Here is a 23,725-nt window from a genome sequence, read left to right on the forward strand (position 1 = left end):
TAGTAAGTAAAATTTATTTATATAGCACTTTTCACAGTTAAAAATCACAAAGTGCTTCACAATTAAACCAGAAATATAAATAAAATGAAAAAAAAATTAAAGCTTGTTTGTATAGAAATGTCTTCAGCTGCTTTTTTTTAAAAAGGGGTCAAGTGTAAAGAGTGCCTTTGTGCCACTGCCCGAAAAGCCCGATCTCCACGTGTTTTGAACCCAGTACATGTGACCAACAGTAACCTCTGACCTGAAGCGCTCAAGAAGAAGCATGAGGTTTCAACAGGTCAGAGATATACTGTGGAGCTTCAACATGTGGAGCTCTGAAAGTTACAACTAAAAGTTTAAAATGAAACCTAAAATTTGCCGGCAACCAAAACTGGAGTAGTATGTGACCTCTTGTTTTAGACCAGTTTATAGTCTTTGGAGCAACAGCATCTCTTGCTAAGAGAAAATAGTATCTAATAAAATGTGACAATAATGTGTCTTTCTTCTGACAAATGCTGATTTGTTTCTCTGTCAGTTTCATCCTTTCTCTCAGCCCAGAAGTATGACAAACACATCTCCCTGGTCGCACAACCTTAACCAACCCTTCTTCCAACTTGAGAACCCCACAGCATCTCAAGTCCTCTTTGGCAGTCCACAACCAGGGTGAAAACAAGTTTACATTTTAATTGGTTATTTTCTATCCTTAGTTTCAATTTTTTAACCAATCAGTGCCCGTGTGTGTTGCCACAGTAAAAGCAAGGCAGAAGACCATGCAACATATGTGGACAGCATCTTTCTCAACCGGCCAAAGGCCAAAGAGTCCATGCTGGACTTCACGCTTAACCAGTCAGAAATTCAGCAGCAATTGGAGAACAATGTCTTTAGAGGCTTTTGTGATGAAGATTGTGAAGGACACTCTCATTCTGGGAGTGAAAAATCAAAAATATGTCTCCCAGATCAGACACCGGTAAACTCTTCTGCACCTCAGTAAGTGTTTGCACTTCCAGTCTAACGAAATGCATTATTATGAAGCAAATTTTGAATCCATTTTATGTTGGGTTTTATCATTTTATTGCCAGAACTGTGCCAGACTCACAGTGCATGGGAGCAGAGGTAAGCGGGTTTTAAAAACTACATGTGGGAGTAAAGTTGCCCTTTTACTGCCACCAAGTGGTCAAGTTTGGAACTGCGACGAAATTAACTTTAAATGTGTAGAAAGTAAATCATCACAAAGTTTAATGAGGCTCTCCAGTCATCATAAGCTGTCATATAGAGCTCCCAACAGTTTATGTTTAATATTTTTCATAACTGGATTATATACATGGGTACAGCAGAAGTGTCAAATATTGATTATGTTTTGTTCACAGCCCTGCAACTGCCCTGACACAAGGTTTTGTAAGTTTCCAAGGAGTCTCACGTTAAGGAAATTCATTTATTATGTACATGTTTGAGGAAAAACCAAAACGTAAATGGGTGTTTTTTTCCCCTCTAATTCCACAGCATGTTTTGGAGACAACACTGGGCCAGTGAATGGCTCTGAATATTCGCCAAGTTACTCTTTTAGAGGAGGTCACCTGAGTCCAGACTCAAATGATGTGAGTGAAGCTACACTGTGAACTTTATTCCAACTATCTGAAGTGCTCTACTTGGAAAGTTATCTTTGAAATACATTAAAGTAATCTTTCATCTAACCCCTCAAAACTGTAGCAAATTCATGCTGTATTTTTGTAGTACTGATGTTAATTAAGCTGTAGATTAACTATCAGCACTCTGCCAGTTTCTGCAGCCTCCTTTTTTAATTAAACACAAATGAGTAAATTACTATTAAACAGATGATCATCACCTGTCCCAAATAGTTAACACCAAAAAGCAACACTCATTAACAGCACAGTGTTCTTTGCACAGTGCCACTGATTTATACCTCTTTCCTGGACATATTTTCACACCATCTGACACAGGAATTGCTGTTTTCTACTTTTAAAACTATATATTAGGATGAAGACTGCTATCAGCTATGCCTCCCAGCATCTTCTTCTTACATGGATCAAGCCTTTGGCCTCAGTGGCTCACAAGGGAATTTAAATGAAACACTCTCTGAGCTCAGGTCTCACACCCCACGAATAAGATCCCAAATGGACTTCAGAGTTGACCTAAAAGTTACTGAGAACATGGCTACCCCAGATAAGGCCTTTGAAAGTAAAGGGCAGGAGAAAGAAAGCAGCACAGCTCTCCTTTTATCTCCACACCCTTCAGCTCAAACTCAGAGCTCAGATGTCTGCAAATGCAAGAAAACATCAAGTGAAACTCGAGATGCAGGAACTCAAACAGTACGCAGCCCCCCAGCTGGGGCGTGCGATGCTTCGACTCAGTGCAGCTTTGTTGCAGACAGTGCTCTTGGGTACAGCTTGCATCTATCAAACGCTGACATGTCGGAGCTGCCTCCAGCCACAGGGAGGCAGGCCGGTACTGCCACAGAGCCAGATGCACTCACAGCTTCACCAGAAAACTCCAGGAGCGAAGAGAAGCAGACGCCCTGGAGCAACAAGAAATCAAAGGCGGTTTCCCTGTCAGGCAGGAGCATGATCACTGCTAATAACGGTGCCAAAACGATTCTACAGAGACCCACAAACCTTCTTCTCACTAACGACCTGAGCACGACTAATGTCAGAGGTATGACATGAAAGTGAAATAGTCAGCTCTCTTTATGTGTCGTTTGAGAGAAACTTGAGATAGAAAATCACATTAAATTTTGCTCTAATGTTTCTAATTTAGGTCAGGAGAATAAAGAACACGAGAACTGCCCTCCAATGACAAGCTTTTCAGATCAAGGGAGGGAAGAGGGCACATCTGGCACCAAAGTTAACATAGTCTCAAAGGAGGCTGAAATGCTTCAAGAAATAGTCAACATTTTGCTCCTCCTGAAGCAGAGGAAAATTCAGGGCTACTAAGAACAGATGGATGAAGACATCAGGAAATCAGTTCTGTGCTGTGCATCTTCCTTTATTTTACAGCAACAGTCATAAAAGTAGATTAAAATAGTTACAGTGCTCTTAATGTTGTGATGCAGTTTATGCAGTTAAATAAAGCTCCAAAACATGACTTTGACTCATACATTTATTTCTTTCCCCATATACACAATATTTCATGAAGATATTTATCTTTATATAATATAAACTCTAGCAAAACATTTACAGCTTGAACAATAATCAAATATACAGCACTCTTTTTTTTTTAAATTTGCTTTTCTGTAATACCCCACAAACTTTAGCAAAAACACACATAATTGGTTCACATAGAAAAAAATGTAACCATTTTACTGATAAGTACACATTTAATGCCCTCAGCTGTGGTAGAGGACAGTGTTAACCGGAGGTTAAGGGCTGAACACCACATTATCTCTGACACAGGTGCAGCCTAAAACAATCACATTAAATATTTGGTTGACACAAGTTTTCGTTACTCAGTCTGTGCCGTGGACAAGTAAATCTGTGGTTTTTGTGTGTAGTAATACTTTCAGTACAAAACTAGCTTGTGAAGTTTTAAGAAAACTCTCCTGGATTAAGTGAAACTGGTCAAATACAATCCTATACTAAATTATAGTTGCTAGTGTTTTCTACACCTTTCACTCCAGAGAAGCTGCGCTAAATGAGTTGAAAAGCAAAGTTTTGGAAGTTTAAGTTATTACTCTGAACTATATTTCGCAATGTTTTGTTTTTATTGAAATAAACAATCAGTGCTCATCTTCGAGGATCCCTTTATTACCTCTCTGGGTTAAAAAAGACAATATCTGGAATATTCTAGCCCCATAACTACAAATCACAAGTGTTTACAATAGAATAGCTTATCATTTTCAAACACAAGTTGAATATTTGACCGTGTTTTGTGCTGACTTCAATTCTTGATATGATTTTATTGTAGTCTGTACATGTTGATACTACTGTTTGTGTTTGCTTTGAAAAATGATCAGCTATTATAACACTGAAGAACTTGCAACTAAAGAGGCAACTATGATATTTGAAAGCTTTTTTTATTTTCAAAAAATCAGCCGGTTTTCCACATGAGGGTGCTTGTGTGCTACAGTATGCCATCACTGTTCTTCCATTTATTGAAGGAATTTGTTTCTAATCAATTTTTTAAAACCTTTTTTCCCCATAGCTATCCACATGACACCTTGAAAACACCAAAATTACTACAATACTTGCAAATACCACCGAGTTTTAATGGATCACTTAGGTGTAATTGTCCCACGGCATTTGATGGTCTGTTTCTTGTTTTAAAAAGTGGTACTAGTCTATAAATAGACTAGATTTATAGATAATGGACTGTTGGGAAAAAAAATTTAAATGGTAATTTTCTGCTAGCACATTATCCGTTTTTTTACTGAGGTTTCTGGGTATTTCTATTAATGTGGGGTTAAAAATATAGGTAGAAGAAATCATATGGAAAATTCCATCATTTTAAACGTTGCATTGTACTGTATTTTTACAATCGTTTATTTTGGGTGTCTGCCATGAGAAACCTGTTCACTAAGCACAGCAGCAGCCTTTATACCCCTTACTTACCCTTTTATATTTTTTGTTACACAGTTGTCTACTTTCCAACAGTTTTGCTACACAGAAAATTACGTGTATTTAACTAACAAGGTGTAACCTTACACAGTTTACACTTTTACAAAACAACATTGCCAAATTACGCTAAAGCCTACTCCTCAACTTTTGACACAAGAACTACATAAATGATATGCTCGGCTATTTGTACATAAGGCTGTGAAGGAAGACACAAAGCAAAATACATGAAATTTTAGTCAATAAAATTCCATCACAGGTGAAATGCAAATATGCACATGTTAAAATTAAAAAAAGGCCATGTGGACCTACAGGAAATGTGACTGAAAAATGGCCATTAGGCACCTTCACAATACACAGGCACTAATATATCAATGTTCAGATAGAACGAAACACTTAAAAATCTCAGTCATCAAGCTAAAGCTTACTTTTACTGCTACAGACAGAACAGCCCGGTTTCTTTGCTGGATATTACAGACACTATATCCAGAAATAACAACAAGAAAAAGTTCATTGCAAGAGTTGCAACATTGGTTCGTAGGGTAGGTTTTGCGAAGCACATTTTAAATGAAAAAGTAAGCAACGTTAAGAAATTTGTAATTTGTCGAAATGTGGATTCACAAAAAGATCTGTTTTAAATAAATATATAAATACACAAACCATACTGTAGCACGAAGACTTCCAGTCCTTTCAGGGCTACCAAGTTTGTAAGAACGGTTTTGTTTCGGCACCCGTCGACAATACAAGTTTACTCAACCGTAATGATATACCGTGTGTCTCTGGCAATTGCTTTTCATAAAAATTCAAACTGCAAACAGAAGAACATCAGGTCAAGGACTGACATTAAGTGTGCTACGCTACAAGCTGAAAAAACGAGACAGCAGAATGTGTCTCATACACCAAGGCATAATGGTACGAAAGACAACAACAGCTGCTGTCCAGTCAACAAAAGTTTTGTGGTTGTATTTACTGTAACTTTTTGAATGGAGTTGCCATTGTATTCTGACACAAAGCTCTGGGATAAAACCGTTTATAAATCATAAATGGTGCTTATAAAACAAATGCACAAAATATTAGGGACAAATTCCAGTCCCTTGTATTTTGTATCTTTGCATCTGTTAAACAGTCATAACTAGTCTCTGGACACTGGACTTCTATGTATTATGCTTTGCCTATTATCTGCGTAGAAGGCCAGTGTTATAGACTTCTGTGGTTGAAAATAATAAGCAGGTCTGAAACCAGATAAGGTGCCAGTTCACCCCTGAATTTAGAGAATGAACTAATGGGAAACATTCATGCTAAAGCATTAGTGTTGATTGGGATTTCCCCAACTGACTGCTTGAAAAGTGAACTGATACATGTTACTGATAGAAGCATAGTCTTCTAAAATGTAATTCCCAATCTATGTTGGAGGTAAACCAGTGGCCCCGCAGATCACAGGAAAAAGAACACTAATACAGACTCAGCCGCTCTGCATGTTCCAGTGAAACAGCTAATGAAACACCCAGAGGGAGGTAAGCAACACCCAAGTTTCCTCTAGTCTACATCTGATGCGTCATTGTCCGATAGATGGTAGTTTGAACCTTTGACCCGGATGTACTCAACCTGCCGTCCCTCATCCGAATCAGAGGCGCCGCAAGAGCAAAGGTGGTTTTCGAACAACGCTTCGATCTCCTCCAGACGGCGGGATTTGGTTTCTGGCAGGCAGCCATATGTGAAGACGAAACCCAGCAAGGCCATGCTGGAGTACAGGAAGAAAGCTCCTGAGAAGACAAAGCAAAAGAACACGCTGTCACCGAGGATAGCCACCCACAAAGATGAGAAACACAATGGCACAACTTCACACTTCTTATGAGAAATGATTTGCTTGTTCTCATTCACTGCCAGAAAAAGAAACACCGATGGTGACAACAGATCCCGCGGGCAGCTAATATTAGACCACGACTTCCCACGCACTTCTAGGGACGTGTGTGGTGAAGAATGAAAATGCTTTTGCAACACTGCTTTCACACTGCTGGTCACCCTACGATAAATGTGGAGTATAAGTAAAATGTCCCTGTCAATGTGGCCTTACAGCAGGGTTAACAGGAAACAAATAACTATGTGACGAATAAGGGTTCATACGAAAAGACTGACACAGGTTTAATGAGATTTTGTCGCAACTGTGGTCCGTATTTTCTTCTTGTCAATGCACAGTGACATTTTTAAGTTGCAGCCGAGTGCACTTTAAGATTTAACAAGACAACATCTTGTGTTTTCCCAGCTTTGACATTATTTGCCCCACTGTTAGTAAATGATTGCTATCAAGCAGATAAATTGGTGAATGACTCAGAATCGATAATTAATCCAGTGGATCTCAGGATGCCTCCACAATCACCCCTGATTGATTGATCTCCAACTCTGCCAAAGGTCAGCTCCTTCCTGTGTGAGGGGAAACCTGCTGTTGTGCTACACTGACTGAGGAGTTATGCAAGATGGGTGGAAGAAAGCATCACTTCAGGGTATCAGCAAACTGTTCTGTCCTTATTGCTCTTAATGGGAACACAAAAATACCTCTTACGTGTAAAAAAAATAAAGGATAAAATCTTTCAAGGTTATTATTTCCTTACACACAGAAACTGACCATAGTAGGTGATGTACTGAGCCAGGTGGAGGAAGGTAAGAGACACCAGGATGTTGAAGGTCCAGTTGACCCCTGCTGCACAGGCGTTCCCTGTGCTCCTTGCCCAAAGAGGATAGATCTCAGAGTTGATGGTCCATGGCATTGGACCCATACCTGCGACAGACAAGTGAGAATGAGCCGTGGGACCATTTGATTAAGAGGTGGAGATGTGAGATGGATGGAGAATTGCACTATATTTTGTTTAAGTCTTGTCAGCAGCACTTCATACAACTTATTTCATTTTCTGTCATGTAAAAAATTCAAAACTCAAATGTTCTATAGTCTGTATATTTCAAAAGGATGTGAGATTACAATAGAAGAAAGGGAAGTGTAGATACTTTATAACAGCAGATCCCAACCCCCGGGCCACGGACCGGTACCAGGCCGTGAGTCGTTTGGTACCGGGCTGTGAGAGTTAAGGCTCGGATGTGAAATTTATGGTTTTCAGGGTTTTTATCGTTAACTCGGTTTCCCTGGGTCTTTTCCCGTGTTGTAGTTGTGAGTCTTATTTTGAAAGAAATATTTACGCGTTACCATAGCGACCAGAGAGCATTAAGGGGCAGAGAGGAGGATGTTACTCTCAGTGTTGTTGGCGCATTTCAGGAAGACGCTGCTAATAAAGTTACACAATTACACGGTGAATTCTCATTTATTATTATTATTATTTACAAAATACCACAGTTTTTGTCTTGGTCGTATCATTTTATTTTGTTGTATTTATCCACAACACCTCACCTCGGTCCGTGAAAATATTGTCTGACATTAAACCGGTCCGTGGAGCAAAAGGTTGGGGACTGCTGCTTTATAATACAGCCCATACCCCTGTCCGACCCTTGAATTCCAATCCAAGAAGACAAGGACAGGATACCACAAAGAGGAAATTTTGGTTGTCCTTTACTTTAAAATACCCCGAAGTTACTAATTAAATAAAAACATGAAGTTTGATTTGCGTCCTCTTTCTTCTCCCTAGACTCTCAATTAAGAAGAATTACATGGTAAATGTAGAAAAATTACATAATCAGTCGTGGGCTGTGTTATGAAGTGCTACCGTGCCTATAATAGAAACAAAGACGGTAGTTGAATTTGACAGAAGCAGAAAAGCTCTATCAATATGCAGCATCTACATACAAGTAAAAAGATATTTGATTTGATTTGCAGTCAGCTTCTGATTCCTTTTGTAGGTTGAGTAGTATTGACCAGGCAAATTTATGCAGGCTTTGGCTGCGTACAGGTAAACAGTCCATGTGGAAAATAAAATAAAAACATATACGCCAAAATGCAGTTTTATAACTACTGGCTCTTGTTTAGCTATGAGACTATGATCTACCTGTTTATTTGCGTTTTAAAAACTGTATCTGCATTTCTGGACTCTAAACAATGAACAGTACACCAACTAGGAGTTTAGACAGCAGCCAATGGGTTGGTGCTTTGTTAGGATTATAATGGATCCTGTTAACTCTGGTAAGCACTCAGACAAACACATCTGCAGCTACAAGTCCAACACAGTGAGGTTTAGCTTTGGCAGGATATCAGAATATAGTATGCTTTGTCCCACACTGCATTTTCAGAATTCAAAAAAATTATGTTCAATTTATGGTTCTTTTTTTGTTATTGTTTGTTTTGTTTTCCCCAAAAGCATCCTGGTGTTGGATCTCATGGGGACTAAAACTAAGGTTCAGTCTCTCACCCGGCGCAAAGGCAGCCAAGTAGAACACCAGTCCCAGTAAAACCAACCAGGAGAAGGAGGTGGGGCAGTAGTTGTAGGCCCAGTAGGTCTGATCTCTCATCAGGGTAGAGTTGGAGCATCTATAAGAGGCATGCACATTTTAGTTAGTTAGACTTTACCAATCCTTCTTAAAACTGTGTGTGTGTGTGGGGGGGTTAAAGGTGAGATGTGTTATTTCACTGCATCCTAATGCATTTCCACATGCTCACTTTGCATCCTGTGACTCACCTGCCCCATGCTGCGTGCTCGGTGGAGGCCTTATTGACTGGCACGCAGGAGGAGGCGAGCAGCGCCGAGCCATTCTCACGGTAACAGAAGCCGCATCCAGGATCCAGCATGCACGGCTCGCACACCCTAACAGCAGATGCAACACGCATTAACTCTCATTGCTCTAAAGACAATCAATCAAACGGCAGCTTGTAATCACATTCTTTTACGTCTGCCTTTCCTCTATAGGATGCTGAGAAACTCCTTGTAAAATTTCAATATGAATGTAAACGTACCTGCTGCTACTGGACAAGATGCAAATATAACAGAAAAACAGCTACCCACCCATCTAACTGAGGCACACATCTCTCACCTAAATCAGGAAATGCATGAGACATTCGTCCCCACTGTGTGGGATTCACTATCATTACATTTCTTTTCCTATCCTGTTCCCAGCTTTGTTAATTTAAACTACATCCTATCACATTATCATGTTCTGCGGTCTGTTTCTTGATGAGCAGTCCTTATTTTTGAGTGTTTCAACTGAATAGCTTCACAAGGGTGCACTCATCTTTCCCCGTGCTATTTAATCAGGTTCGAGGTAGGTCATGAAATGCACACTCTGCTTGAGAGATCTATTTTTATTGTCCGTAGCTTCCAGGGAAGCTTTTCTCTAATTTCACGCTGAGGTTAAGGATGAAAATAACACCATGTATTCAAAAGTAACTATTGCAGGAGGGTGAGGAGAAAGATATAACCACTTAGCATTAGCTGCTTAGAAGTATCTGTAACACTGATATAGATATTGTTAAGTATTAGTAAAGCTAAAGCCCATTAAACATCTGTTTTTATAAAAAGAAAAAATCCCAGAGACATTAGCAGGTCAGGCTAACTAGCCCAGCAGTAATGTAATGCTAGTGATACCTTAGCACTCCTAAGGTTTTTATTAGCGTTAGCTAGCATTGCAGGCTGGTTATGTCATAGATGGCAATTTCACCACTGTACTACTCATGGACTTCCCTTTTACCATGTGTAATGCAATGAGACAGTTCAGGAGACTAAGATGTATATTTTATACCATATTTGATATTTATCTGGTGACAAAAGTAAGCATAATGTAGCTAGGTCCTAAAAGGGTCAAACCCTTTCCCAATAGAAAAGCAGGGAGCTTGTCTAGAAATCCCTATCAGTAAAATTCTTTATCTATGATAGCTCCCCTTTAACCTTAGTGCTTTCCATCAGGAGCAACCTTCACCCTTAAATTAGTGGACAACCCACTCCACCAAACGATAGCCAACTCGCAGTCAGTATAAATGACTAAGTTAAGACCAGGTGAGTCAAAAAAAAATATTTGTAAAACATAAAATATTTGCACAAATGTTATGTGTCCAGTGCGTAAAGGGCTTTAGCTCTCCTTAGTCAAACCCCAAAATAGCACGTTAAGAAAACATCTTTAAATGGGACATCTGAGCACCAAAGCACTTAAGAGGCTACTGGTGGTTCTGGTGCTCTGTTGATGCTGCTGTGGTCAGTGAAAGGATGCGTGTGGGTTCATGTGAAGCAAAGTGAATTCAGTAAAGCTTTTCCAGTGTGGTAAAAGCACTCATCTCTTCAAATTATCCCTGCGTTTATGTGGGTTATAGCACGCGGTCGCAGGACAGCGAGTGCATTAGGCATTGCCTGTCGTTGTGATGAAAGACTGCCGTTACACATGATCTTCATCTCGTGTCTGTGTAAGTGAGAGTAAATTGCAACACGGAGGCATCTGATGACTGTTTCATTCGGAAACAAACTCTGGCTCACCGCCTGCCTTCTGCTGCTGCTGGGGACAGCCGAGTGAAATGGGAGTGACAGATGTTAGATGATGAATTGCGTAACTGTTAAAATCATTTAATTACATTTATTATGTGAAATAATTGACCACAATTTCTAACACCTATGCTGGCACTAATTTTGACCTCTGAGTACTCAGAGAAATCTAGATCTGTATTAATGTATGTGTAAAAACCTGCAAGAACTTCACCACAAAAATTCTTTTAGGAGGGTTTTATTCTCTTTCCACCACTTAGTGTCCTCTGCTCTAAAACTGCAAAATACTAAGTGCCTTTACTAAGAACAGAAGTGCTCCAAGGTCAACAGTAGCTTCCTCATGCCAGCACCCCCATTTTCGGTTCTTGTTTACCATTTTAAGCTATGCTACAATACCAAATGTACCGCTTTGTGTTTTCCTCCAACCTTCTGCAGAGTGCGACACCTTAATACAAACACAGAAATCTGTATTTTCCATCAAATGTGCTAGATGATCAGACGGAGTAATTCAGAGGGACTCGGAGGTCTAAAGTCATACCTACTCCTCACATCCTGAAGGGAAATAACAACCCTCATTACTAGGTTTGATAGTGTAGCTGGATTTCTTTCCACCATGTACGTACATGTGTGTCTCAGTATGTCTTTTGGTCCTGGAGAAAGCTACTTTAGTGGTTATACCCCAGAACTTGGTTGCAAGCCATAAAAATGCAATATCCAGTTGGAAAAAAACACCAGGTGATTTACGTTCAGTTGAGATCAAAATGAAGGGCACGTTTGAAGACTGGTGTGCTCCGATGCATGGGTACTTCTGTATTAATATGGTAATGGAAGCTGAGCACTTACGGTTTGGAATGTCAACATGTTCCAATTCATAAGTGCTGGCAAAACAGAGGCTCTCAGGGTCTCAGTGCCTCTGAATAGGATGGACATGTCTGACCAAGAGGAGAGAGGAGAGAGGAGGGAATGCGTCTCCCCAGCCATCTCTTCCATCGGGGATTGAGGAGTTGGCCAGGAAGAGAAAGATCTGAGTATCTCTGCCTACACTTCTCCCATGACCTGAAATCGACGAATGGATTCATGCATGGGTAGATAGGAAGAAGGAATAATTGAGCCTTGGCGCCTCTGTGATCCAGGTCCTTTTGCATGCTTCAGTTTTAAGGACTTCTTATTGACATCAAGCATCAATGTGATATTAAGGTGCTTTCAGTCCCATTGCCACAGGTGTAAAATCAACCTAGCCATGCAGTCTGCCTTTACTAACAAAAAGCTCAACGAATCTGTGCATGGTGCTGTAATAGTTTGCCACCGTTGAAACAAGTCAGATTTTAACATTTTTCCCTCTTCGTTCTTCCATAATAAACTGTAAGTGGTATTATTGCAAAGTAGAAGCATTTAGGAACCACAGCAGTTCCTGACTGTGCATAATTACAGAGCGAGTCACCAAATGCTAAGGCTCATAGTGCATATAAGTCACCACTGATTTGCTAACTCAATAACCGCAGAAATCCAAACCTCATCTGGCATTAACATCAGCACAAAAACTGTGCACTGGGAGCTTCACAGCATGGGTTTCCACAGCCATGCTGTTTGCTTTTATGTCCATTTAATGTCAAGTTCATACTGGAATGAAAATCCTTGTTGTTATCATAATCCCATAATAAAGTAAAGCTCAATTCCACAGTTTACTGTAATTGTTACTGAGTAATTACACCATAGATTAGTGTTTTAACGTGTTCCCTAAAAGACTTGCTTTTGATACCACCGTATTAAATCCTCTGGGTAAATGGTCTTTATTGCTCAAATGGTGTTTTTTTTAACACTCTGCAGCTAAAATGGTGAACGGTGGAGCAATCAGAATAACTGCAGAAAAGAAAAGACAACCTGTTGTTGGAACAGGCTAAGAGAACTTAACACTGATAGATTCTGTTGATGTAATAATACCACATACTGTAAGATACATCTGAAACGCCACAGGCCTGTAGATAAAGTACTCACTGGTACTTGGAGCAGGTAGAGTTGGCCATGGCGGGGTCTAATGGGTGGTAGGTGACAGGGGGACTGTGCTGTGCAGACATTAAGAAACCGATGGCCAACAGACTCAAACTGAAACACGTGCCTGTCAAAAAATATAATAATTAAATAACGCAAAGAGCGCACAAAAACAACTTTTAATATTTTTTGTTGATTTGGACAGCTCAAGTCTCCTCCTCCTTTAGCCTTACCTATGATGCTGCCTAGGGTGAGCTTCCTACGCCCCACTCTCTCCACCAGCCACACTCCCAGCAGAGTAAACAGGAAGTTGGTGAGGGTGGTGAGTCCAGCCAGCCAGATTGCCAACCTGTCATCGCGCACTCCTGACATCTGCAGGATGGTGGCACTGTAGTACCTATGTGACATGAGAGAAGAAAGAAAAAGCAAAGTTAAGAGAATAATAATAAGAAAAACGAAGCATAAAAATAGGTCAAGAGTATCCTTCTTGTCTATAAACACAGACAGATTGGCAACACATTGCAGTCAGTCTTAGTTAGTCTGTGCCTATGAGTCCAACTTGTCCGTGACATGTTTCTTTGCAACAGACTTGACTTACCTGACTGCCAACTGGTTGTATTCTGGCTATATTTCTGCATATAAACAAGTTTGCAGTTAAATCATTGTCCTAAAGCAACTATTTGTGGAGGAATTTCTGAATTTGTGCCAGAATTTAAAAGTTAAACCACTTTATGAAAATACACATTTCAAACTGCCTTACATTCTCTTGGTTTGAATACAGTTGGAAACATTTTGGATAATGTTAGTGTGCAGAGTCAACAAAACACAAGAACGGCATATTCATTTTTCATTATTACACTTGTTATTACACTGTTATTACACATATTACACTTCAGTTAAATACATTTCAATTTTATTTATAAATATCAAATCACTACAGTCGCCTCAAGGCATATTGTAAGGCAAAAACCCTACAAAGTATTTCAAGTACTGTATAATTGTATTTGGAGAAATGTTAAGCAGTCTCAGCACAATATTATGGCTACATTAAAGTATAAATATCAAACAGAAACATATACAAAACTGTAATCAATCTTTAAGTCAACAAGCCAATCACAGCCTCTCTTCGTAAGAGCAATTCACTCATCCACCAACCCCAGTCTCTCTACTTGAGCACCAGTTGCTCCACTAGAGACAGCTAGCGATCAGTTATAAATAGGCTCTCTCTTCATCTCTCATATAATATAATTATACTTGCAACTTTGGCACCATGTTGCTCCACGTGTGCAGATTAACAGCAATCATCATCAACAAGGCTCTAAGCAGGCTGCGGTCAACAATACAGACACCTGCACAGAGTCCATTTCCTGTTTCAACTTTGCTACTTTGTAACTAAGAAAGATGAGTGAAAAAAACCAAAAGGACATGCATGCAGAAAACAATGAAACAAAATGCACACACCTGCAGGGACTCTTTAAAGTAAACACCTCCAGGCAGTCTGTTTAAAGTATAGCCATTGAAACGATGCGCTCATTGGCAGAAAACACATCATTACCCAAAATGAACACAACGCGTGCAAGCACATTCAATAGATAGGGACTCAGCAACCTTGAGAGAATGCAACACAAACACAAAGAAGGTAAGACTCATTAAGAAAAAGCTCAAATAAATCTACAGCATTGTCTGCCTGCCTGTGTCTCTAAAGGCAGCTCAGAATTAGCATTCTGCTTTTCATCTCTTCAAAAGCATCGTTATCTCTCTCTTGTTCTCTCTCTCATGTTCTTGGCTTTCTCTCTCTCTCTCTCTCTCTCCCAAAACAAAGACATTCATTTGAGGGATTTGCATAATAACACTTTACTTTTTCTGCCATGGTATCCACTCAGACAGAACGAGAACAGAAAAGGAAATGAGATGGTGTGAAACTCGGGTTTAAAAGCATGACCTACAGTCTTATAAGGTGCATGAGGTGATAAATGTTTTTGATGGAATTATTGGGCTTCTGCAGACTGAGATATATGCCGGCAAAAATGCACGTGCTTAATGGACACACACTCACACACACGCGAGAAATGAGTCGGTTTTGGAGCAGCAGCAGGAGTAAAAGCACTATTTCTGTTCTCAGCAGTACAGCCCGCTGTGCTCCATCTCCAGCCCTGCATCTTCCTGATTACAGCACAGACACATGCACACACATGCGCACACATTGTGTTCTGACTTAAAAAGTACTGTGAATAACAGCCTCCAGAAACAAAATGATCATTTTTTGACCACAGTGCCAAGAAGCACGGCCTGTGTTAAATGTTAAAAGCATCTCCGAACTGGCATTTCAGGCTTTTAAAAGCCCCAAAGAGACGCTCGAGAGGCAAACATGGCCTCTCGGATTTCTAAAGGACATCGTTATCCATCATCAAGTGCTACAGTGTCATTCTAAGGTGTCATGATGAAATCTCAATGAAAAAAAAAAAAGAAATAAGTGGGGAACATAATATATAAAGAACTACTCATCTATAAGTTGATAAATCAACTTTAACCCTGTAAGACCCAACCCATCAAAAAATAGCCAGAAAATTTAGATTTTTTTGGAACTGAGATGTTTATTAACTCTTATAACAAAATCCACTTTTTTTTGCTATATCATGTTGTGTATTATATATTTCTATTATATATGTATTATATATTTTTTGTATCACATTTGATACATTGGGCTTTTTTGGCAACTTTTTGTCAACTACAATGTTAATTTTAGACAAAAAAAGAGTTTTGTCCATAACATTTTGAAATTATGGCAAGTACTGATCATGTTGATGAGATAGAGGTCTCAGAGACTCATATATCAAATATGATACAGAGGGCATTATAGGGCTAAAAAAAAATTCAAAATCGTGTTTTTACTTTTATTTATTTATGTGAGTGTCTACACTACAGCCATCTTTAACACACAGCGGAGGCTCTGTCGTGTTTTGGGGCGGCATTTCAGCCAGTGGTGTTGGAGCTCTTGTCAAAACTGATATAAAGACAGACTAGTACCATCAGGTTTTGATCCACAATGCAATACCATCTGGAAAGCAACTGACTGCATACTTTTTCAGCATGACAATGATCCTGTCATGGCTGTAAAAGCATACCCTGAGAAAAACAAACAATGGAACACTAACAATCATGGACTGGCCTCCTCAGAGCCCGGACATCAACATTACTTACAACATTACTTGTAGGTATTTCAATACATTCTTATATTTCCCATTTTTCCAGCAATCTTTAAAAAAAGAAAAAAAGAAAAGAGGTGTGGCTCAAGACATGCAGTTATTGGGGTTAGGTTCATCAGTAATTCTAAATTGCCCATAGGTGTGAATGGTTGTGTGTCTCTCTGTGTTAGCCCTGCCAGACTGGTGACCTGACCAGGATGTACCCAACCTCTCAACCTATGATAACTGGGATAGGCTCCAGTCCCCCCACAACCCTAATAAGAGTAAACAAAAACATTTGAATGGATGGTAGTTACTGAAGTATCTAATTTTGAAATGAATGTCTTTCCACAGCAAAGAAAAGGAAAACAAAGAATATTTTCTTTTTCCTTCTGTATATTTGCTCACCTGCAAATAGCAGGCTGCTTATGACAGCGCTCGAGCAGGAGACAGACTGATACTCTGGTATAAGAGATCAATGTACAAAGAAGTGAAGCAGCTCAGTATTCCCATGGACATTCCTCACTGGACGACATGGTGTCACATTGAGAGCACTGTAGTGGAGGATGTTGGGATGTAATGTTCTTCGGTTAATTTCTGGGTATTACCTTATGTGTATGAACAGCGTGGTTCCAAATTAAACCAGTCTGTTTATTTGATAATGAAATCAATTTGTAGTGTCATGGTTAAGTGTAAATATTTGTATTATATGTGTGTTGTTTCTTGGCATTTTCCCCCTTTATGATATCAGGGAAATCTGTTACTTCTCATAGCTTTTCTGTAGCGCTACAAACCTGAAGGGTTTCAGGTGTCACTTCTCATACAAAGTGACACCTCTCAGTCTAAAACACCCACTAGTTGTCGGCTATTAGCACACATCACAGAGCGACAGGAAAGACTCCATGTAGGGTTTGAATGAAACAGCAGTCTGAGGTAATTTCAGAGGGCTGTTTCATAAAATCTCTGTGCTTTCATTTCTGTTAACAATCAGAGCAGTCTTTGAGAGAAAAACTTCAAAGCACCTGTAAGAGCTGAGCTAGTGGAAACAGGCTATAGCGTAGTCACAGGAGAGTCAGGACCCCATCTTTTACTGTCCTGTAATTATTACATCATCTGCAAACTTTCGAAACTATGCAGCCATTCTGTGCCATAAAAGTCTCTCAATTAAAGACACAGTTTAGAAGCAAAGCACAAAAAGTGGCGCTGGAAAAAGCTACAGTAGGAAACTTTTAATTAGTAAGATCTGCTAAGAGAATTTTCTGTTTCCAGGCCCTCAGTGTTTTTGCAACACGAGGGCAGTGCAGTGGTTAGGTGCAGTGGTTTCCTTTTTTTTTTTAGCTTCATTAAACATTATTAGTCTTTTTTTCGTGCAACTAAAGAATGGGAATGATTTTATGATCGATTCCCTGTGTCCAAATACTGTAAATAATGCATTACAGCTGCTGGTTTCAAACATTTCCCTCGCTCCTAAAATAGATGTATGTAGTGTTACCATGGCCTAGAGTATCCATGCATTATGTCTGTAAGTGTGCTAAGGGGTGGTGTGTTTGTATACGTGTTGATGAGGTGGGCATGGTGGAATATCTGTGGTGTGGTTGTGGCTGGTTGGTCTGGGTAAAACAGCAAAACAAAACAGTATTTTCAGGCCCAGTCTGACCCTGCTGTGGTGTGAAGTGTTGGCGTAAAGCACATAGCAGAAGGTGTGATCTGGCCCTGACCTGTCTGAAAATGGAAACATGGATTAACACTCCTTTTTAAAACGAATACAAGTGTTTCTTTTTTTAAAACAACAGACAAAAACTGTCTCACTCTTGAATTCGATGGCTCCCTACTGATCCTGGCACATTTGACATGGGTGGTGATGAGAGGACACCTCTTACTCATGCTTGACATTTACTGTCACCTTACAGGATTCTCTTGGAGGTCTTCTTAAAGTGCCATGCTGGTAGCTTTTAGTGTTTAAGCCTATTAAGTACAAGTCAGTTATACATTTCTACAAAATATCCCAAAAGTTTTGAAGACATGCGTATGTTCCAGAGAATTATAGAGTTTAATTAATTGTGCAGTTTGCTCCTGACGTTGAGAGCATGGGCAAGGGATGGACAGTTGATTTTCTCAAATGGCCACCATAAGAAACTGGGACTGTTGTGGAAGGCCACAACAATAAACAATAAGCTACAGTTCCTTTTGTGGCCCATCCCTGGCATAAGCCATTTTGTCTTTAAAAAAATATTATATTATAGTAAAAACAAACAGTGTTTTATCAAATAAGCAAGCTGCACAGAAAAGCAGTCATTCTTGGTGACATAGTGAAAACACAAACTGCAGCTCCTTACTGTGTACCTTGAGGTTGTCTAGCTCTAATGCTCCCCCGCCTCAATGTTGAAATACTAAACAGCAGAAATAAGCATGTTTACTTGCTAACACAAAACCTTGTTAGTGGCACTTTTTTATAACTTATCTAAAGTAAAACATTATGTGTCAGCAGGGTTGTCTTCAGTGTTTGGATAATTAAAGATGCATTTCAGCGTTTCATGGGTGATTCATGGATGTGTCTTGCTAACTAAAATGTTTTGTACATATTTGGTAGAATATAGGATTATGGGCAAACAACCTATGCAGACTTGCTTGCATGCAAGAAACCCCCCCCCCCCCCCAATAAACAACAACAAAAGGAAAAAACAAAACAAAAAAACAACCAAAGGAAAAAAAATCTAATAGCTAGCTAACACTAGCATTAGCTTATGGCTCCTAAAAGAGTTTTATTTACAGTCTATAGTTTTGCAGAGTCTACAGTTGGTTGCAGCCTTTTCTGTAGAAGCGCCTACAAACCTGCATTCTATCTGAAGACCACCAGGTGGCGATAGCTGTGGTTCCAAAAAGCCTTCTGGTCCCCCAGAGGTTTATGGGTAAACACTTTCCTAATGGGCTTATGAGGCCAGACACTCGTGTTGGGTCATACTGAATAAAGAATTAAGTTGGGTTTATAGATCTTGGTTATGCCATGTTTTAAAATGAAGGATTATCTGTTGTCACAAGACGTTTGCCAATGAGGGAGTGTTTTACAGCCACATCCTTCCTTCTATCCATCTTTCACACTGTCTGTGTAGAAAAATAAAAACTTTATAGCTGGGCAACAAGTAACAAGTTTTTTGTTACTTTGTTATTCATCACTTGGTTAATTTTAATCTAAGCATAATTATAGCTTATGTATGATGCATATCAGAATATACAAGCAAAAATGTCCTCCCTTCCATCAAAACTGGCAACCCTAAAACTTTTATGTTCATACAGCTGATGTAACTGAATGTAAATCAGACAAGACAACACTTAAACGTCTAATTAAACTGCCAAACAGACCCTGTAAGAAGGCATTTTATCTTTTATTTAGTTTGAAGACAGACATATAACTACCTGTATTCAAATACAAGTAGTTACATATTGCTTTATTACCTGTATATATAGGCTAGAAAAGTAAACATGTGCGTTGGGGTGTGAGAGAAGAGTAGAGAGAAGGGTTCTCCAATATTCAAGGAAGCTCTAACAGAGTGCTACTTATTGACAGAGCACTGATCTAATTATGTAACCTAATAGTATGGATTTAGAGGCAGCTGAAGGATCAGCTATAAGGCAGCAGTGAAATTATGAGATGAAGCGAGCAAACAAGTGTTAAGTGTGTGTGAGTGGGAATGCAGTGAGTGTGTGGGTGCGCATGTACGAGCAAGTGTTTGCACGTGACTGAGTGACCGATTCACTGAGTAAGAGTGTAACAGACAAGGTGTCAGAGCAGAGAAACAGCAGGAGGCATGTATAGTGAGAGAGAGAGAGAGAGAGAGAGAGAGAAAGCAGGAAGTAAGTGAGAAAAAGACTGAAAGGTGAGAAAAAGACTGAATGGACGGAGAAAATAGAAAATGAGGGACGTGGGTGTGAAAACAAGAACTATTGGACAGATAAGAAAAGATATGGGGAGAGAGAAAGAGAGACATATATCGGGAGGGAGTGCATGAAAGAGAGACAGACAGAAACAGGGAGACAGTGACTCTCTTGGGAACTGGCCTATTTTTCAAATGAATGCATATGAACGCAGAACTGCATTACATTTACGCTCCGGAACAAAAAAAAGGCTCAGCCCAAATAGGTAAACCTCACACTTGATGTTCTGATTGGCAACTCTGTAAACACACATACACGTTCACACAAATCCGCATTCACAAAGCACCAAGTGTAACATCTGCAGATGTCTGCCGCTATCACAGAATCAAACACACTTTGCACTCTCCTGTTTCCCCACTCCTCAAGTAGTAGAAAATACAAAACTCCTAAATCAATCAATAAATTAATGACATTAAATTAATATGGCCCAGTCAAGAGCTCAAGAGTTAGGAGTTCGCCTTGTAATTGGAAGGTTGCCGGTTCGAGCCCCGGCTTAGACAGTCTCGGTCGTTGTGTCCTTGGGCAAGACACTTCACCTGTTGCCTACTGGTGGTGGTCAGAGGGCCCGGTGGCGCCAGTGTCCGGCAGCCTCGCCTCTGTCAGTGCGCCCCAGGGTGGCTGTGGTTACAATGTAGCTTGCCATCACCAGTGTGCGAATGTGTGTGTGAATGGATGGGTGACTGGATATGTAAAGCGCTTTGGGGTCCTTAGGGACTAGTAAAGCGCTATATAAATACAGGCCATTTACCATTTTACCATTCAGAAGTAATGGTAAATATAGGGGTCCATTTAACACATAGGGAAGTTAATGTTTAGTTAATTTGGTTGGCTGTAAAAAAGAAGGCAAAAGCTCTACAGAAATGGAAGTGATAAGTAGCCAACACTAGCGAAAAACAGTAGTTCACAGTAACACAAGTTTTAGCTTATCATGTTGTTGAAATTGCTGCTTTGTGCTGTTCAACAGTGTTTTGACAGTACTGACCTTTGGGTGACTGGAGAGATGTTAATTGCTGAATGGAGAAAGACTTTGTAGCTTGTCAAAGGAGATTGCAAAGAAAAGCATCTGTACTTCTTTAAGTTGCTTGAAGACGTTTCACCTCTCATCCGAGAAACTTCTTCAGTTCTAAGGTCAAATGGTGGAGAGTCCCAGATATAAACCTAGTGGGAGAATATCCCCCCACAGAGGGACAAAAGGACCCCCTGATGATCCTCTAATCGCCTGAGCCAAGGTGTGAAAATGGGTGTGGGTCCCAATCAGCCAGAGTTTCGGGTGAGCTCATTGTGAAACCTGGCCCCACCTTATCATGCGAATTCCTCAGGTCGGATGGCCCAGGATGTGAGTGGGCGTTCAGGCGTCTGGGGAGGGAACTCAAAACTGGATTATAGATGTCAGACAGTTGGTGTTCAAAGATGCTCGCTCACAGTGGACATAGATGGCCATCTATGTCCTCCTTTTTATACCATTCTCATCTGAAGTTAAAATATATAGAGGGATGAATATCCGGAGGAGAGCTAAGAGGCAGCAGACAACTGCACCAATGTTAGCGAACGGGATGAGCTAAAAGACTTTTATAACAACTTTTTTTTTTACAGACAGTTCTTCTACACTGTTTGTTAAATTAAGTATAGAACATTTTTAGGGTTCTAGGGTGAGAAGTTCAGCCATCCGGGAGGGGCTCAGAGTAGAGCCGCTGCTCCTCCACATCGAAAGGAGCCAGCTGAGGTGGTTCGGACATCTGACAAGGATGCCTCCTGGGCGCCTCCTGGGGTTGGTGTTCTGGGCATGTCCCACTGGGAGGAGGCCCCGGGGCAGACCCAGGACACACTGGGGAGATTATATCTCTCGGCTGGCCTGGGAACGCCATGGTGTTCCCCCGGATAAGCTGGAGGAGGTGGCTGGGGAGAGCGAGGTCTGGGCTTCTCTGCTTAGGCTGCTGCCCCCGCGACCTGGCCCCGGATAAAGCGGATGAAGATGGATGGATGGAACATTTTTAGAACAAATTACACCTGTAAATCTTATAAATATAATAGACAAGAGTTTGAGAAGCTTTTGTAACTAAGCTAGCATGTATGTGGCTAGCTGGGATGCAAGGACTAAGCTCACTTCAGTAGCTGGCATGCTATCTATGCAACAAGTAGCAAAATTACCAAAGTCTCTGAAAAAGAATAGTTTGGGATGTTCTGAATGTTGCTGTGACATTATCTTTGTGTTTATTTTTGCAAGCGCAGGTAACAGAATAGCTCTATTGGGAAAAAAAATCAGAGGTGTAATGAGCTACAGTGGGGCAAAAAAGTATTTAGTCAGCCACGATTGTGCAAGTTCCCCCACCTAAAATGATGACAGAGGTCAGTAATTTGCACCAGAGGTACACTTCAACTGTGAGAGACAGAATGTGAAAAAAAAATCCATGAATCCACATGGTAGGATTTGTAAAGAATTTATTCGTAAATCAGGGTGGAAAATAAGTATTTGGTCAATAACAAAAATACAACTCAATACTTTGTAACATAACCTTTGTTGGCAATAACAGAGGTCAAACGTTTACTATAGGTCTTTACCAGGTTTGCACACACAGTAGCTGGTATTTTGGCCCATTCCTCCATGCAGATCTTCTCGAGAGCAGTGATGTTTTGGGGCTGTCGCCGAGCAACACGGACTTTCAACTCCCGCCACAGATTTTCTATGGGGTTGAGGTCTGGAGACTGGCTAGGCCACTCCAGGACTTTCAAATGCTTCTTACGGAGCCACTCCTTTGTTGCCCGGGCGGTGTGTTTTGGATCATTGTCATGTTGGAAGACCCAGCCTCGTTTCATCTTCAAAGTTCTCACTGATGGAAGGAGGTTTTGGCTCAAAATCTCACGATACATGGCCCCATTCATTCTGTCCTTAACACGGATCAGTCGTCCTGTCCCCTTGGCAGAAAAACAGCCCCATAGCATGATGTTTCCACCCCCATGCTTCACAGTAGGTATGGTGTTCTTGGGATGCAACTCAGTATTCTTCTTCCTCCAAACATGACGAGTTGAGTTTATACCAAAAAGTTCTACTTTGGTTTCATCTGACCACATGACATTCTCCCAATCCTCTGCTGTATCATCCATGTGCTCTCTGGCAAACTTCAGACGGGCCTGGACATGCACTGGCTTCAGCAGCGGAACACGTCTGGCACTGCGGGATTTGATTCCCTGCCGTTGTAGTGTGTTACTGATGGTGACCTTTGTTACTTTGGTCCCAGCTCTCTGCAGGTCATTCACCAGGTCCCCCCGTGTGGTTCTGGGATCTTTGCTCACCGTTCTCATGATCATTTTGACCCCACGGGATGAGATCTTGCGTGGAGCCCCAGATCGAGGGAGATTATCAGTGGTCTTGTATGTCTTCCATTTTCTGATGATTGCTCCCACAGTTGATTTTTTCACACCAAGCTGCTTGTCTATTGTAGATTCACTCTTCCCAGTCTGGTGAAGGTCTACAATACTTTTCCTGGTGTCCTTCGAAAGCTCTTTGGTCTTGGCCATGGCGGAGTTTGGAGTCTGACTGTTTGAGGCTGTGGACAGGTGTCTTTTATACAGATGATGAGTTCAAACAGGTGCCATTCATACGAGTGGGGGACAGAAAAGCTTCTTACAGAAGACGTTACAGGTCTGTGAGAGCCAGAGATTTTCCTTGTTT

The 23,725-nt window shown here is 40.5% G+C and overlaps 2 protein-coding genes across 3 annotated transcripts in view; one reads left to right on the top strand and one right to left on the bottom strand.

The window, feature by feature from the left end:
* The window catches only part of redic1 (regulator of DNA class I crossover intermediates 1), a 6,767-nt gene extending 3,186 nt beyond the window's left edge, over nucleotides 1-3,581 (top strand). For both annotated transcript variants that reach the window (XM_026146072.2, XM_026146071.2), the window contains 7 exons: nucleotides 515-642; nucleotides 730-966; nucleotides 1,059-1,092; nucleotides 1,347-1,374; nucleotides 1,480-1,574; nucleotides 1,974-2,649; nucleotides 2,752-3,581. In XM_026146072.2, the coding sequence (XP_026001857.1) occupies nucleotides 515-642; nucleotides 730-966; nucleotides 1,059-1,092; nucleotides 1,347-1,374; nucleotides 1,480-1,574; nucleotides 1,974-2,649; nucleotides 2,752-2,927 (1,374 nt within the window). In that variant the 3' untranslated portion in view covers nucleotides 2,928-3,581. The remainder of the gene's footprint in view (nucleotides 1-514; nucleotides 643-729; nucleotides 967-1,058; nucleotides 1,093-1,346; nucleotides 1,375-1,479; nucleotides 1,575-1,973; nucleotides 2,650-2,751) is intronic.
* Nucleotides 3,076-23,725, bottom strand: part of slc2a13a (solute carrier family 2 member 13a) — an 89,642-nt gene continuing 68,992 nt past the window's right edge. The window contains exons 5-10 of the mRNA XM_026146073.2: nucleotides 13,171-13,334; nucleotides 12,944-13,064; nucleotides 9,161-9,286; nucleotides 8,894-9,012; nucleotides 7,168-7,320; nucleotides 3,076-6,307 (exon numbers count right to left, since the gene is read on the bottom strand). Coding sequence (XP_026001858.1) covers nucleotides 6,081-6,307; nucleotides 7,168-7,320; nucleotides 8,894-9,012; nucleotides 9,161-9,286; nucleotides 12,944-13,064; nucleotides 13,171-13,334 — 910 coding nt within the window. The 3' untranslated portion in view covers nucleotides 3,076-6,080. The remainder of the gene's footprint in view (nucleotides 6,308-7,167; nucleotides 7,321-8,893; nucleotides 9,013-9,160; nucleotides 9,287-12,943; nucleotides 13,065-13,170; nucleotides 13,335-23,725) is intronic.

Source organism: Astatotilapia calliptera, chromosome 17, assembly GCF_964374335.1.
Source record: "Astatotilapia calliptera chromosome 17, fAstCal68.1, whole genome shotgun sequence".
Taxonomy (NCBI): Eukaryota; Metazoa; Chordata; class Actinopteri; order Cichliformes; family Cichlidae; genus Astatotilapia; species Astatotilapia calliptera.